The sequence below is a fragment of the Opisthocomus hoazin genome, chromosome 8 (genome assembly GCF_030867145.1).
Source record: "Opisthocomus hoazin isolate bOpiHoa1 chromosome 8, bOpiHoa1.hap1, whole genome shotgun sequence".
In the NCBI taxonomy this organism is placed as follows: domain Eukaryota; kingdom Metazoa; phylum Chordata; class Aves; order Opisthocomiformes; family Opisthocomidae; genus Opisthocomus; species Opisthocomus hoazin.
In genome coordinates this window covers 63,029,183-63,042,588 of record NC_134421.1, presented here as the reverse complement: position 1 = coordinate 63,042,588, position 13,406 = coordinate 63,029,183, and the positions used below count along the sequence as shown (strand labels likewise).

General features: G+C 39.1%; 1 protein-coding gene across 3 annotated transcripts in view; it reads left to right on the top strand.

Moving 5' to 3' along the window:
* HGF (hepatocyte growth factor) overlaps window positions 1–13,406 on the top strand; it is a 63,540-nt gene that overhangs the window by 17,185 nt on the left and 32,949 nt on the right. For 2 of the 3 annotated variants that reach the window (XR_012764855.1, XM_075428873.1), the window contains exons 3-6: window positions 494–606; window positions 1,179–1,293; window positions 6,991–7,133; window positions 8,814–8,934. Coding sequence is in view for 2 of the 3 variants with exons in the window: in XM_075428873.1 (XP_075284988.1) it covers window positions 494–606; window positions 1,179–1,293; window positions 6,991–7,133; window positions 8,814–8,934 (492 nt within the window). In the remaining variant the exon portion in view is untranslated. The remainder of the gene's footprint in view (window positions 1–493; window positions 607–1,178; window positions 1,294–6,990; window positions 7,134–8,813; window positions 8,935–13,406) is intronic. The other variant, XM_075428874.1, reaches the window with a different exon arrangement.

The following is a 13,406-nucleotide window of genomic DNA, read 5'->3' as shown; positions in this document are numbered from 1 at the left end:
TATTCATAAAAATAAAAATAATCTTGTCTTTTAAACAGCTCTGTTCTAGACAAGAAACAGACTCCTTGTGCTTGAATTTTCCTTAAACCTTCAGCGTGAGATACTTAACTATTTCAGAGGCATCTTGTAAGCACAGCAAAGAAGATGTGTTAGAGTCTCCCTTTTTTCCCCCCAGAAGGCAGCACAACTGGGGACACAAATACTGTCTCAGTCACATTTATGTCACTTTTAAAATTAAGATCTTTAATGACAAGGGAACTCTTAGATTAGTGTGAACAACCAAGCTGGTATTTAACATAATGGCCACATCACTTTAATTTCTTTGTTTCTTTGTTCTTGTCAGCACAGTTGTGGGTTTAAACAGTAATTTGGGCTGTTTCTCTGACTTTCCCAGTAAAAATAAATCTGATGTCATTGCATGCTCCTTGGCAGGCCATGTGTCATTATTATAAACCACACAGAGATTTTTTTCTCATCCAGATTTTCTTTGCAGGGCCTTTGCTTATGACAGAGTTACAAAACGGTGCCATTGGTTATCCTTCAACAGCTTGACAAATGGTGTGAGAAAGAAGCAAGACCATGCGTTTGATCTGTATGAAAAGAAGGGTAACTGATTTATTTACTGATTTTGTTTTTCCAGCTATGGAGAGGGAAATAAGATGAGGTCAGTCAGTGACTTTTTGGCTGTAGGAGCAATCTGGGCATGAGATGGTTTTATGCATTCTGAAAGCTGCAGCCTACAGTTTTATTTACAAATATCCTGCTTTGCTGTCATGCAGGTTCATCTACATACTTGCTCTTGCTCATTTTTCCAACCTACATATTTCCGTACCATCATATGTACAAGTCTGAATTGCTACTTCAGTTCACTACTTAAAAGCTCAGTTGTATGTGTTACTGACTTAATACTACTTTTATTTACCTCATTAATTGGTGGGGAACTTAAGTCCTCAGACATGGACTTTTGATCAGTCAGACACTTTAGAAACATTTTCAGTTAGTGATCAATATTTTGAAAAAAACCCCAAGAATTTGTGTGGGAAACCAAATAGTATTTTGAATAATTAAGTATTTAAAGGCTACCAAAAATATATTATTTTCATGTGAAAGCTGATGATAAGCTCTAATTTTAAATACATCCTCCATACCTCTAATTTTCTTCTCTTTTCTTTCAATAGACTATGTCAGGAATTGTATCATTGGTAAAGGAGCAGACTACAAAGGAACGATATCTGTTACCAAAAGTGGTATCCCGTGTCAAGCCTGGAATTCAATGATCCCTCATGAGCACAGGTAAGAGTTCAGGAGCAGAGACAATGGGAATAGTGCACAGACAGCTTCCAGAAAGCATGGTTTGACTTATTAGCAGGAAAAGAATTTATGAGAAAATTGACCTCAGACAACAAAATCTCTTAGGTGTGTTCTTGCCTTTCCCCAAGAGATGCTGTTCTCCAGATCCCAGAAAATCCTTACCTTCTTGGATTTTCTCCAAAGAGGTCTCTCCTAATGCCAGCCTGTGTGTCTGGATCTCTTCTTTTCCTGTGTCAGTTTTTTAGCAATTTATTCTTTTTATCTCTTAGCTACTGGCGTAAATAAAACATCTGTATAATTTCAGCTTGGGGTCTGGAAGTTTATCACTGTTTTCTAATCAATTCCCAGGAAATGAGTAATTTTAAAAAATACATTATTAGGACACAAGGGATATTGGATATATTAGCCCATCTGTTTGATCAGTATACAATTATTGTTACTACATTTGGCATAGTTACTATTGATTCTCTGTTATTTGTAGAATATGTTAAACTCTATAAAACACTTAGACCAGGCAACAAATGCATAGAAAGGAGTGAACAGGTTACTGAATTTTTTTCCTTCAGATCATATGAGCAATAACTAAAGACTGATGCAACAGGTATGGTACTTAACTTTTGAGTTCAAGACCTGATATAGTAACCAACTGAGGTCATATATACACCTGGAGAGTAGACTTAGTCCAACTACATTGACTTAGGGAAAAAACAAAAAGCCAAAAACTGAAGCCAGTAAGAGTAATGGTAAAACCAGATTCAACCACAACAAAGGTTGCTGGAAACTGGCAAAACGACTATGAAGTACTGATCTCCTCTTTGAGCATTCCTCTTGGAACTTTTTATATTGGCTTTAGCCATTTAGGTAATAAACCCTTAAGAGGCAAAACAACCAAAGTGTCCTCTCACTCATAAGCTTCCTATCCACGTTATTGCCTTAGAATCATAGAAAGTTTTGGGTTGGAAGGGACCCCTAGAGGTCATCTAGTCCAACCCCCCTGCAGCGAGCAGGGACACCACTAACTAGATCAGGTTTCTCAGAGCCCTGTCCAACCTGGTCTTGAATGTTTCCAGGATGGGGCCTCCACTACCTCTCTGGGCAACCCGTTCCAGTGTTTCACAACCCTCATTGTAAAGAATTTCTTCCTTATATCTAGCCTAAACCTACCCTGTTTTAGTTTAAAACCATTACCCTTTGTCCTGTCACTGCTGTCTCTACTAAAAAGATTGTCCCCATCTTTCCTATAGGCTCCCTTTAAGTACTGAAAGGCTGCAATCAGGTCTCCCCTCAGCCTTCTCTTCTCCAGGCTGAACAAGCCCAGCTCTCTCAGCCTGTCCTCATAGGAGAGGTGCTCCAGCCCTCGGATCATTTTTGTAGCCCTCCTTTGGACCCGCTCCAACAGTTCCATGTCCTTCTTGTGCTGAGGGCTCCAGAGCTGAACGCAGTACTCCAGATGAGGTCTCACCAGAGCAGAGTAGAGGGACAGAATCACCTCTCTCGACCTGCTGGCCACGCTTCTCTTGATGCATCCCAGGATATGGTTGGCCCTCTGGGCTGCCAGCGCACATTGCCGGCTCATGTCCAGCCTTTCGTCTATCAGTACCCCCAAGTCCCTCTCGGGCAGAGCTGCTCTCGATCCTTTCATCCCCCAGCCTGTACTGATAGCAGGGATTACCCCGACCCAGGTGTCGGACCTTGCACTTGGCCGTGTTGAACCTCATGAGGTTCACACAGGCCCACCTCTCCAGCTTGTCCAGGTCCCTCTGGACGGCATCCCGTCCTTCTGGTGTCTCGACCGTACCACTCAGCTCGGTGTCATCTGCAAACTTGCTGAGGGTACACTCGATGTCGCTGTCCATGTCAGTGATAAATATATTGGACAGCACCGGTCCCAGTATGGACCCCTGAGGAACTCCACTCGTCACTGGTCTCCATCCGGACATTGAACCGTTGACCACTACCCTTTGGCTGCGACCAGCCTTCTGCTCTGGAGTCCCAGCATCAGCACTTGTTTAGGAGGAGCCAAGCTGGAGATTGCTAGTGAGGAACCGGGCTGTGCACTGCTCATTCCTGTCCTGACCAAATCTATCCAGTGTGCAGGATGGTATCTTGGTACAACATTAAAGGAGAAAGGATACTTGGTTTGTCTCCGCTTATGACGTGTCACAAAGCTGAGCCTCAGGCTTGGACTTGACTGGACTTGGCTCCTTATAACATAGATGGCAATGTGATTTTCAGTGTGGAACCAGACCCGTTCTTAATTGTGAACATACGATAAATACCATCAGCTCTCACAGCAATAAACTCTTGAGTCTCAACACCTTGAAGTATACAATCTTCAACTTTTAGAAGTGAAAGAAAATACAGCCTAAGCAATAATGAACATTTATTCTTTGTAATATGTATATATGACTTTATATAATTAAAGTGTCTGAATAGTATATATTATCACTAAATTGCATTTTAATATGCAGCATATACAGTTTTATCTAATACGTTTGGACAGCCACTCTTCTGTGATGAATTTTATGAGAATGACTTTTCTCCTGCCGTGTGCAATAAGTTTAATTTTGAAAAGGTCACTGAATAAATGACGTGGCTGCATGCTAATTTTGTTTTTCAACATCAGAAAATATGATTTCATCATCAGAGACATGAGGGAGATGGGAAGAAGCAGACAGTAGTGGTGTGTTTGGAACTTATTAGTATCAAAGGCTTAGATTTTTAGGTCAGTTTTTCTCAGCAACTGATAATCACAAAGTGCCATTGGAAAATATATAAATCCCTTTTTCATATTCAAGGGAGAAATGTACTTTACTGATTTTTCATTGTCTTGCTAGAAGGAGTTGAAACTCACTTCACACTTCAAACTTGTGCTTGGATTTAACAGATTATTTTTTTAACTATTTGTATTCCAATAGAACCTGGAGACTCCCAGCTGAAATCAGGGTTCTGTTGTTTTCGTCTCCATACTAGTACAGATTACAAGATTGTCTTTTATTTTGTTCTTAAGAGTTTTTTATCTAAATGGATAAAGCGGTCAAAAAGGGTTCAAAGAGAGGTGGTCAGAGAGTAGACCAGTGCTTCACAGGCTTTGTGCTACTTTCCATGACTTTTGCCGTGGTTGAATCTGTTCTTACCATTACGCTTGCTGGCTTCAGCTTTTGGCTTTCTTCCTTTTTCTCTTACCTAATATAGCTGAATTAAATCAGCACATAGTTTTAGGAGTGGCTCTGTCTTCCGTTTCTGGGTGGGTCTTTACTGCATCTCATCTTTTCCTCCCTCAAGAATGTTGCTTCAGTACCTGTTGAAACCATTTGTATGTGTGACCCATCTTTAGTTTCTAATGCTATTTATTTAGACTTCTTGTTTTCAAAAGTTGTGACAGCATTCTGATGTAATTTGAAATACCTTTTCCGTGTATTTTCTGATGGCCATAATTTATGGGCAGAAAGATTTTCCAGCAGAAAAATTAATTAAAATATTCTAGTATGCATGAAGATATCACATTTACACATACACAGGTGCAATGTCACATCAGAAAAGTTTGTGCAGGACTGTCTTTAGCCAAAAAATTTTGAGAGCCTATATTACAAGACTACAGAGAAAAACCAGAAGCAACAGTGTTGTAGGCAGCAGTAAAGATACAAAAATTATTCTCTTCAAGCACCAAAAATAAGAAAAGCACTTTTAAATAACGCTTCCACGTTGTCTTGACTAGAACCACAATGCAATTAACGGAGGTATTTTCCACTTCAGTTAGTTCAAAGATTTTGTTAATAGGAATAAAACATGATTAAAATGTCACATCAGAATTATCTTTTTATTTTTCTCTCTTTCTCTTTCTCTTTTTAAAATTTTTAATTTGTTCATTTGTAACATAGAATTTGCCAAGGACAGCAGGAACCATACATTTCTCTTCTGCTTTTGTATATAAATCAATTTAGTGTTTGAATATGAAGACTCTCCCAAGCGCTTAGTTTAGTTTCCTAAGCTGCAAGTGTCAACAGTCTTCTAAAAGACGTTAGATTAAATTTCATTCCTTTTTCTTCTTCTAGAATATAGGTATGTTTGAATTCCCTTGATGACTGAAAAACCCCACACCAAAACAAAACAAAAAAAACAACAGGAAAACAGACAAATCCCCAAAATAAAGTACTGGGCATTTTCAAAAGGTGCACTTATGATATTTCCATCAGAATTTAAATATACTGAGGAAAAAAACATGGAATAAATATTAGAAAGCTCCAAATTTAAATCAATTTATTAAGTTGAATTACATATTTTGTATGATCCTGTATGTATTTTGTCCAACTTCTCAATTAACAAAACAAAAAACCTTCATGGAAGTGAGCATAACTGAATTGAATGTGTTTTTCAACTGTGGAGATTTAGGTGCTGCTTAAGATGCCCCACTGCAATGAAAGTGGCAGTGAAGTGCCCCAGGGTTGGTCTGCAATGTGCAGCCTGAGTGTGGTCATGAGCTCCTGCAGTGGCACTGAACAGAACCAGCTCTGGGGTTGGGCACCTTACTATGGGGCTACTAATTCCCTAGCTTGCAGGGAAAAATGACTAGTATTGCTTATATGTATAAATAAATATGTATGCCTACATATATCTGTATATGTCTGTGTGTATGTGGGTGTGTCTCTAGAGTTAAGCACAGAATTTTACAGACACATAAGAACACTAACCCCTAATCCTGGAGAGTTTATACTTGGTGGACTGAGCATAAGCAGCGAAGTCTTATGCTGAAAACGCGTGTTAGGCAAAAAATATAATATCAGTTCACATGTCTATTAAATCACTAAAGAAAAACAAAGTGCTTAGCATTGGCCTGAGAACTTTTAATCTAAGGGAAAAATCCTAAGGGTTATTGTTATTTGATAGCCTCTTACAGCAAAAGCAGAAAATATAATGAAAAGGAGAACATAGTTTAAGTCAGCTAGGTTGCTGTTAAATGACCTAATTTGTACGACAGCAGTGACGAGTGAGTCTATAAGTAGCAGACCCTAAGGTGACAGCAGCGGGGCTTGTGGCAGGACATGAAGCAAGACAGCTAAAGCGGGATCCGGGGAAATTTCTGCTGCTGAAATGTAAAACAGTCCATAGTTCTGGGCAGTGAAAGCCTCTCAACGTGGTGTGTCACACTACTCGGTCACGCTCAAGCGCTCCTGATGCTCAGTTGTCGCTGTTGCCTGAGTGGGGATGGGAAGAGGTTTCTCTGCTTGTGGGCTTTGTGTAGTAGGTGCACACCAAGTCTGGCTGGGCTGCTATATGTGCACTTAAGACATTTTTCTCCCTTGTCCAAGGGCCTTCCACTGTGCGAGTAGTTTCAAGCTCGTGAAGGAGAGCGCAACGAGGGCTGGCAGGGAGTGTGCTGCTGCCTCAGGCTCTGCAGCGGGTAGTTGGCTCTGGACACCCAAGGGATGGGAGTAAAACTCGCTAGAGCAAGCTATGGGCTAGACAAATTGTCCCAAATTTAGGCCATTGATTGAGTAATCCTGACTGAAGATATGTATTTGTGTATGGACAGATATTTGGGTGTGTGCATTTGTGTAGGCAGGGTGGAGTGAGAAGGAAGCAGAAATGTGATTGTTTCTAACTGTTTGTAAAAAGTGCTATGATTAACACCAAAGTTTGCATGCTCTTATACTGTAATGATTGTCATTTTAAAACTAGCTTTTTGCCTTCGAGCTATCGGGGTAAAGACTTGAGGGAAAACTACTGTCGAAACCCCCGAGGGGAAGAGGGAGGACCGTGGTGTTTCACCACCAGTCCGGAGATGCGGCACGAAGTCTGCGACATCCCACTCTGTTCACAAGGTAACCCGGCACGGCTCACCTGGCAAGTTGCCTTTTCCCTGCTGACAGCATGCACAGAACAGGTACAAAGAAACAAGAGTTTCAGTGACGCTTGCTGATGGACTTTGGAGAATGAATAGCTGATTTCTCAGCAAGAATAACTTATGTAGCAAGAAAAGCAATTATCAGAGAAAGAGGAGATTTTGTTGTGTTCCAGTACTCTGGAAAACTTGAACAAGCTTTCAGGCTCAGCAGCTTTTTTATGGGTCATGGAGGAACTGGAACGTTGAAGTTGTGCTGACTGCACAAATGTGACCCTTTTTTTTACTTGTCTATAGTGACTCCATTAACAATTTCAGTATTACTATGTGATGAAATCATCTAGTGCCATTCCACGGTAAAATCAACTTTTCTTCTTCTTTTTGATGGAAGTGCAGATACTGAATTACAGGACACAAACTCAGTCTGTGCATGCATTTTATTTTTCAAATGAATACTGTAAAGAAGTATAACTTTTTAGAAATCTAATCCCATTCGACTTTCAAGTCACAGAATTTGAAAGGCACTTCATGTGCACTGCTGCATTTGTTGACTTTCAAGTTCTTTTAACCTCCAAACTAAGCTCTTATATCTTGCTAATCAGCCAATTCAGTTCGAGTCAATCAATCCATTTAAATTCTCAAGACAGGATGCCTTTAATTTTCCTGCTAATGTGTCACGTGCAATGGCTACGCAGTTGTGGGGAAAGAAAAGGGAGAGGGAGGGAGGAAGAGATTGATTTACAAGGAACTTGAAAATCTATTAAAAGCTGACATTCAAAGATCAATTTAAGCGAGCTTCAAGCGGGATAAGACCTGGAGCTCACTGCAGGATGAAGACTTTTGTAGCGGATGTTTTGACTGAAGAGTGAGATCTGTAATTGCATAAATTAGTATTTACTAAGTGATCCTTCGTTACAGTTCGTCTAATTAGGGGGCACTTGAGAAATTGTGTGTAGTTAAAATGTGTAGAAAAATGTGTCTGTAGTTAATTATGGTGAATTTATTTTATATTTAAGACTTTTCCTTCTAAATTATGAAGCATATTTTGTTCAACAGTGATTTCAAATCACTTTGGTAGCTTTTGCCCACTCTCCCTCCATCCCCCAGTTCCCCAAACCAGGACTGAAAATGTATCATAGTTTAAGCTGCCAAAAAATATTAGTATCAAAATGAAACAGTATCATATGCAGCTGAAAGTCCTGGGAATTTAAAGAGACAGACTATACTGCACTGAAGTTGTGATTCAGCCATTTTTCTGTACTTAAACTTGTGCTGTAATTATACTATGACTTAGACTTATTTAGAATAATGGATGTTACTTCATCAGAAAATGTCATCTCTAAAAAATACTCCTTCCTTAAGGTTAAAAATTTACTAGGAACATGAATGCCTTTAGCAGCTCACACCTACCTGCGTTGAAACCATAAGTGTCCGATAAAGTGATACCAAATTTATGCATCTGGATTAGATCTAAGAAAGACATGCAATTCTATTCCAAAGGACGTTTCCCATACCAACCTTACTAAAAGATAATAACTTTTTGTATCTCTTTAGGTTGGTTTCAATTCATAACAGCAAGGATATGATTTAATTGTTCAAATTTTTTTTTGTGCTACAATTCATCATCATAACAAATGACTAGTACTTTTTTTTTTCCTAGTTGAATGCATGACCTGCAATGGAGAGAGTTACAGAGGGCCAATGGATCACACTGAGTCGGGCAAGGAGTGTCAGCGCTGGGATCTTCAGAGACCACACAAGCACAAATTTCGTCCAGAGAGGTAACCCCTCCTCCGCCTCGAGTGAATCCATGTGGTTATCATTTGAAAATTACAAATATTCTGGCACCAGTGGGGCAAAATCAACATTAGCTGAACTGAAATTTATGGAGTTCAACAGCTTTAGTGGCTTGGACTTCTGGGCCATGGTGTGTGCAAGGTAGCTACAGTCACGATGGAGATGCAGGATGGGGACTGGAGGCTATTTTGTGTGGTTGTGGCTGCATCCGATGGCTGTGTAGTGCAGTGATGTACATGCGCTGCATGAATTGATCAAAATTCCCTCCCTAGCTTCACTGACAATAAGAAATTAACCTCTGAATGTTTAGGTGTTTGTTGTTATGCAGCTTCCGTCAGCTTAAAATACCTTAGAGTAATCACAAAGTAAATAATGATTAAAAGCCATAGATTTTTGTTAGCATTCCTAACACAATTAGTGAATATAAACTTGCAACACTGTCAAGTCACAGTATGTTTCTTTTCTGAAATATTGAACAGCTTTAAAGCTGTAGAAAGTCTTCTGTTATAATCAGGATTAAGTATCCAACTTGTTTGACCAAAATCTTTGCCCACTGCATGTTTTTTTTCAGCCTGGGAATGGAGTTCTTAGATCTGTTCAGCATTTTATGCACATGGATTTATATTTTAGACTTTTTTCTTTTTTTAATTTAGGCATATATACATAATGCCAGAAGATGAGTCAGAAATACCACGACAAATTACATCCCCGTTAGGGTTTGTCCTAGAGGGTAACACTCACCCAACCGCAAAGGGTCATCTATAATACTCCCTTTTGGAAGGATTTTATGTGAGAATTTAGGCCACATAAGAGGGTTTTTGTGTTTCTCTTAAACTGGACTAAAGTTTCATTGTAATTTTACTCTGCATTTTGGATTAACTCCATTTATAAAGTAGACTGAATAAACTTAGACTGCTAGGGGAAGACTGCAGGAATCAACAATCTCAGAATGATTGAGACCTTCTACTGAAAGTATCTTTATATATGTGGAAGTGTTCCACTAAATAAAGCATCATTTTTATACTCAGAAATAAGGGTAGATTTTAGAAAGCTTCATTATTTTCAGAAATAGTTTTAGAAAGCAAAACGTTAAGGATCTGCCGGTTTGGAGTTTATGTGGTATAACCTCTTTTTCCTCTTGGCTCAGATGATCTGCTTCATGAATAATAGCAGGCTCTCCCATAGTTCTGCTATAAGAAGTACTTTGTATTAGCAGACTGGGACTGAAGATAATCTGTTTCTGAGTTTTGCCATGCACTTGCTGTACGTTCTAGAATTAAGTCACAGAAAGAATTTTGTTCCTTGGGAGTGAAACATTTATAGAACTTCTGGGTAAAAACAATAATAATTTTCCTGTCAGGAGGAAATTTCTTTTTTCCATTACTTTTAGATTGTTTGCAAAATGACTTTTCAGGCTAAGTGTAGTCTCACAAATGATCGTCTTCCTTCTTGAGAGATTTCCTTCAGAAAACATCTTCTTGAGAGTTTTCAGACTGTAATAAAAATCCTTTTTTATTAAAAAGCAACCCATGCAGATAGAGCTGATCTGTATGTGGTTTCAGGAAGAGTAACTGGGGTCTAGTACATCTATAATACACTGATGTTAATTAACTTCATGGAACGGTCGCTAAGCAGAGACAATTATACTTTGATTATACTAGCTTTTAAAAATGTTGTGGGCTTTGGTTTGTTTGGTTTTATTAATAGTCATTTAAGTTGAAAATAAGAGAGGATTTCTGGAACAAATGACCCGTTACAATCCAGCAATCTCTAGAGATGCTTATGCTATACCATCTAGGAGTAATGTGAATATCCTGGAAACCAGGAAGGACTAGCTGGACAGATTTAAACCTATTTTCATTTATAGATTCATCAGTTGCAATGACAAAGAAAGAGAGGTAAAAGTAGTATTCTTTTCAAATGGTTCAGTTTACCTGCTGTTTGGCAATGTGTTCAGCTCAGGGTGAATACATCTCACTTTTTATCACCTTAATGAATTGCTCCACATTTATTCCCTTTGGAGGTCACTTACTGAAGAGAATTGACAACACCTGTTTACTTAGATATGACTGAAGCTAGCAGTAGGAATCCCCCCAAACAACTCCTGCATGACCTGTTTTTAGTTATTAGTGGATGCAGAATTGTATTCTGAAGCTCCAGTTCTCTTGTGTACTCCTCGTGAGCAGGAGTATGCCTCAGTATGGAAGGAAGACCATCGAGGATAATGACTTAGAGGAGCATAAAGCAGCATAGGGAAGCAACAGTTTTCTCCTCTTCTGCTCATATTTTCTGCTCAAAATCAAATATGCTGTGAAAATAAGTACTTATTTCATGGAAGGAAGTAAGGTTGAAGTGTAGTGTAAGAGTTTAATAACTCCACGTATCCTTTTACTAAAATACTTTGTTTTTTATTTCTTGTATGAAAATTTACTTTATACAATATCAAGTTTCCAGTCCTGCATGTCATCTAAGATAAAAGGAAGTGGGAAAGAATATTGGTGAAGAGTTTTAGGCACTAAATTTCAGTTTAGTTCTGGCAGAGCTAGAGATCAGCAACTGTCTTTAAAGAGAAAAAGTGTCTTCATCTAACACTCTTTTTCCTCCCCTAGAAAATGAGAAAAAGTCTCGATTTTGACACCAGATGTGTATCTTAATGCTTCATTTTGGTTTCAGTAGTGAAGTACAGCTGCTGCAGTTTCAAGGGCGGAAAAAATGAAACATGTAGGGTTCTGAAAGATCTTGGAAACCTCAGGCTGTGTGTTGAGCCCAAGCAAGAAGCCTGTGCCCAAGTGTCCTGGCTGAAGGAGAAGTGTCCAGACCAAAGGGATGAGCTCTCAGGAAATCCTCCACAGTCTCACTGTTGAATTGTGTGGAACAGTTTGAAGCCCTGTTGTTTATCTTATCCCTAATATTTGTGTTTGAAGGGTGTTAGCTGGCCTTTTCTGTAGAAACTGAGGAACTGTTTCTTGTTGGATATGAAGCAAGTCAGGAAGGTTCTTGTGGGAAGAAGCAGTGACTGGGAAGGCTGTTCTTGCTCTAGAAAAAGGGCACATAGGTATAGTAGGTGAAAAGATGCAGTTCATGGACACTACTCCGTCCCACAAAGACACTCAAAGCTTGATCCTGGAAGAACTGTTACATGTATACTTAAATTTTAGTTATTAAATAACACATTTTTGACATACTGTGGGACCATATAATACAATATTAGAAAGGACAGAGCATTCAGTGCTAGAAAAGACACTTAGCTTCTAGAAAGTGGATTCTTTACATCCCCAGTGGTTTTGAATGGCTTTTGAGGGGTATGACTGCCTGTACAGATACCTTGCCGTGCCTGGACTCATCTCGGTTCCTGGATATTGCCATGGAATCTCCATTGCTACTTGGCATGGAGAATGCACTGCCAACATCAAAGCTCATCACTGCACCTACCAGGTGGCCAAAACCGTCTCATTTTCTGCTATATTGTTAGCCCATTAACTGCTTTTGAAATCGTTGGACACAATCTGTTCCTTTACAGTTTGTCTTCTACCTAGCAGAAAATGGGGTACTGCTGCTAGATCTGAAACAGCAACGTTCTTGACTGCCCTTGAATTCTCAGTTTTGTGAGGTTTCTCCCTGGTGGTTTTGGTGGGGCTTGGGGGTTTTTTTTAGTGCTTTGGTTTTTTTTTAATTCTGCTCAAATCCTGTCCCTGTCCCTTACGTAGATGAAGGAACCTGATTTTTCCCAAGGAATAGGAGATCAAGTTGCAAATGCATGAGTCAAAATTAGGATGATTGTTTGACAGAAAAATCATCCTAGCAAAAACACAGGCTTGTAAATCATATTTTCCTCTGCTTGTGCAAAACACATCTGCTTGCAGTTGTAAATGGGTTCAGGTTCCCAGGTAGTTAACTTTATTGTTCTCTTACATGCTTTTCATGTTTCCCTCAGGGGCAAATCCACTTTTTATTTCTTTTACAAACATGTTTCAATAAAACTGGGAAACCAAGGCAATTTGTATTCACTGGAGAAAAAAAAAAAGCAAGCATTTATCTCCTTCTTTTTAAGTTTATAGATGTCAATATAGCACATTTATACAAAAAGTACCTCTTTATCTTGAATATCTGCCTGATCGTTCAATGATGGCAGTAGGAACGTGGAAACAATTAAATGACACAACAGTTTCAAATCTTAATGAGATAAAGAGAGACAGAATTTAATTCCTCATTTTTCTCCCTTTTTTCCTCAATGCTTGTAATGAGGGCATGACCTAGAATGAGTTCTGTTACAAAAATGGACCTATCATTAGTAACATAGCTATTCAAAATAGCTTCCAGTATGAACCCAGGGCTGTTGCACTGAAGAACCTGTTTTCTTAATGAGTCCGGCATGCCAGGCAGTGTTTATATAATCCACACTTAATTGGGCTGTTTTGAAAAAACGAGTGACTTTAGAGACTGGTCATCAGTTGAC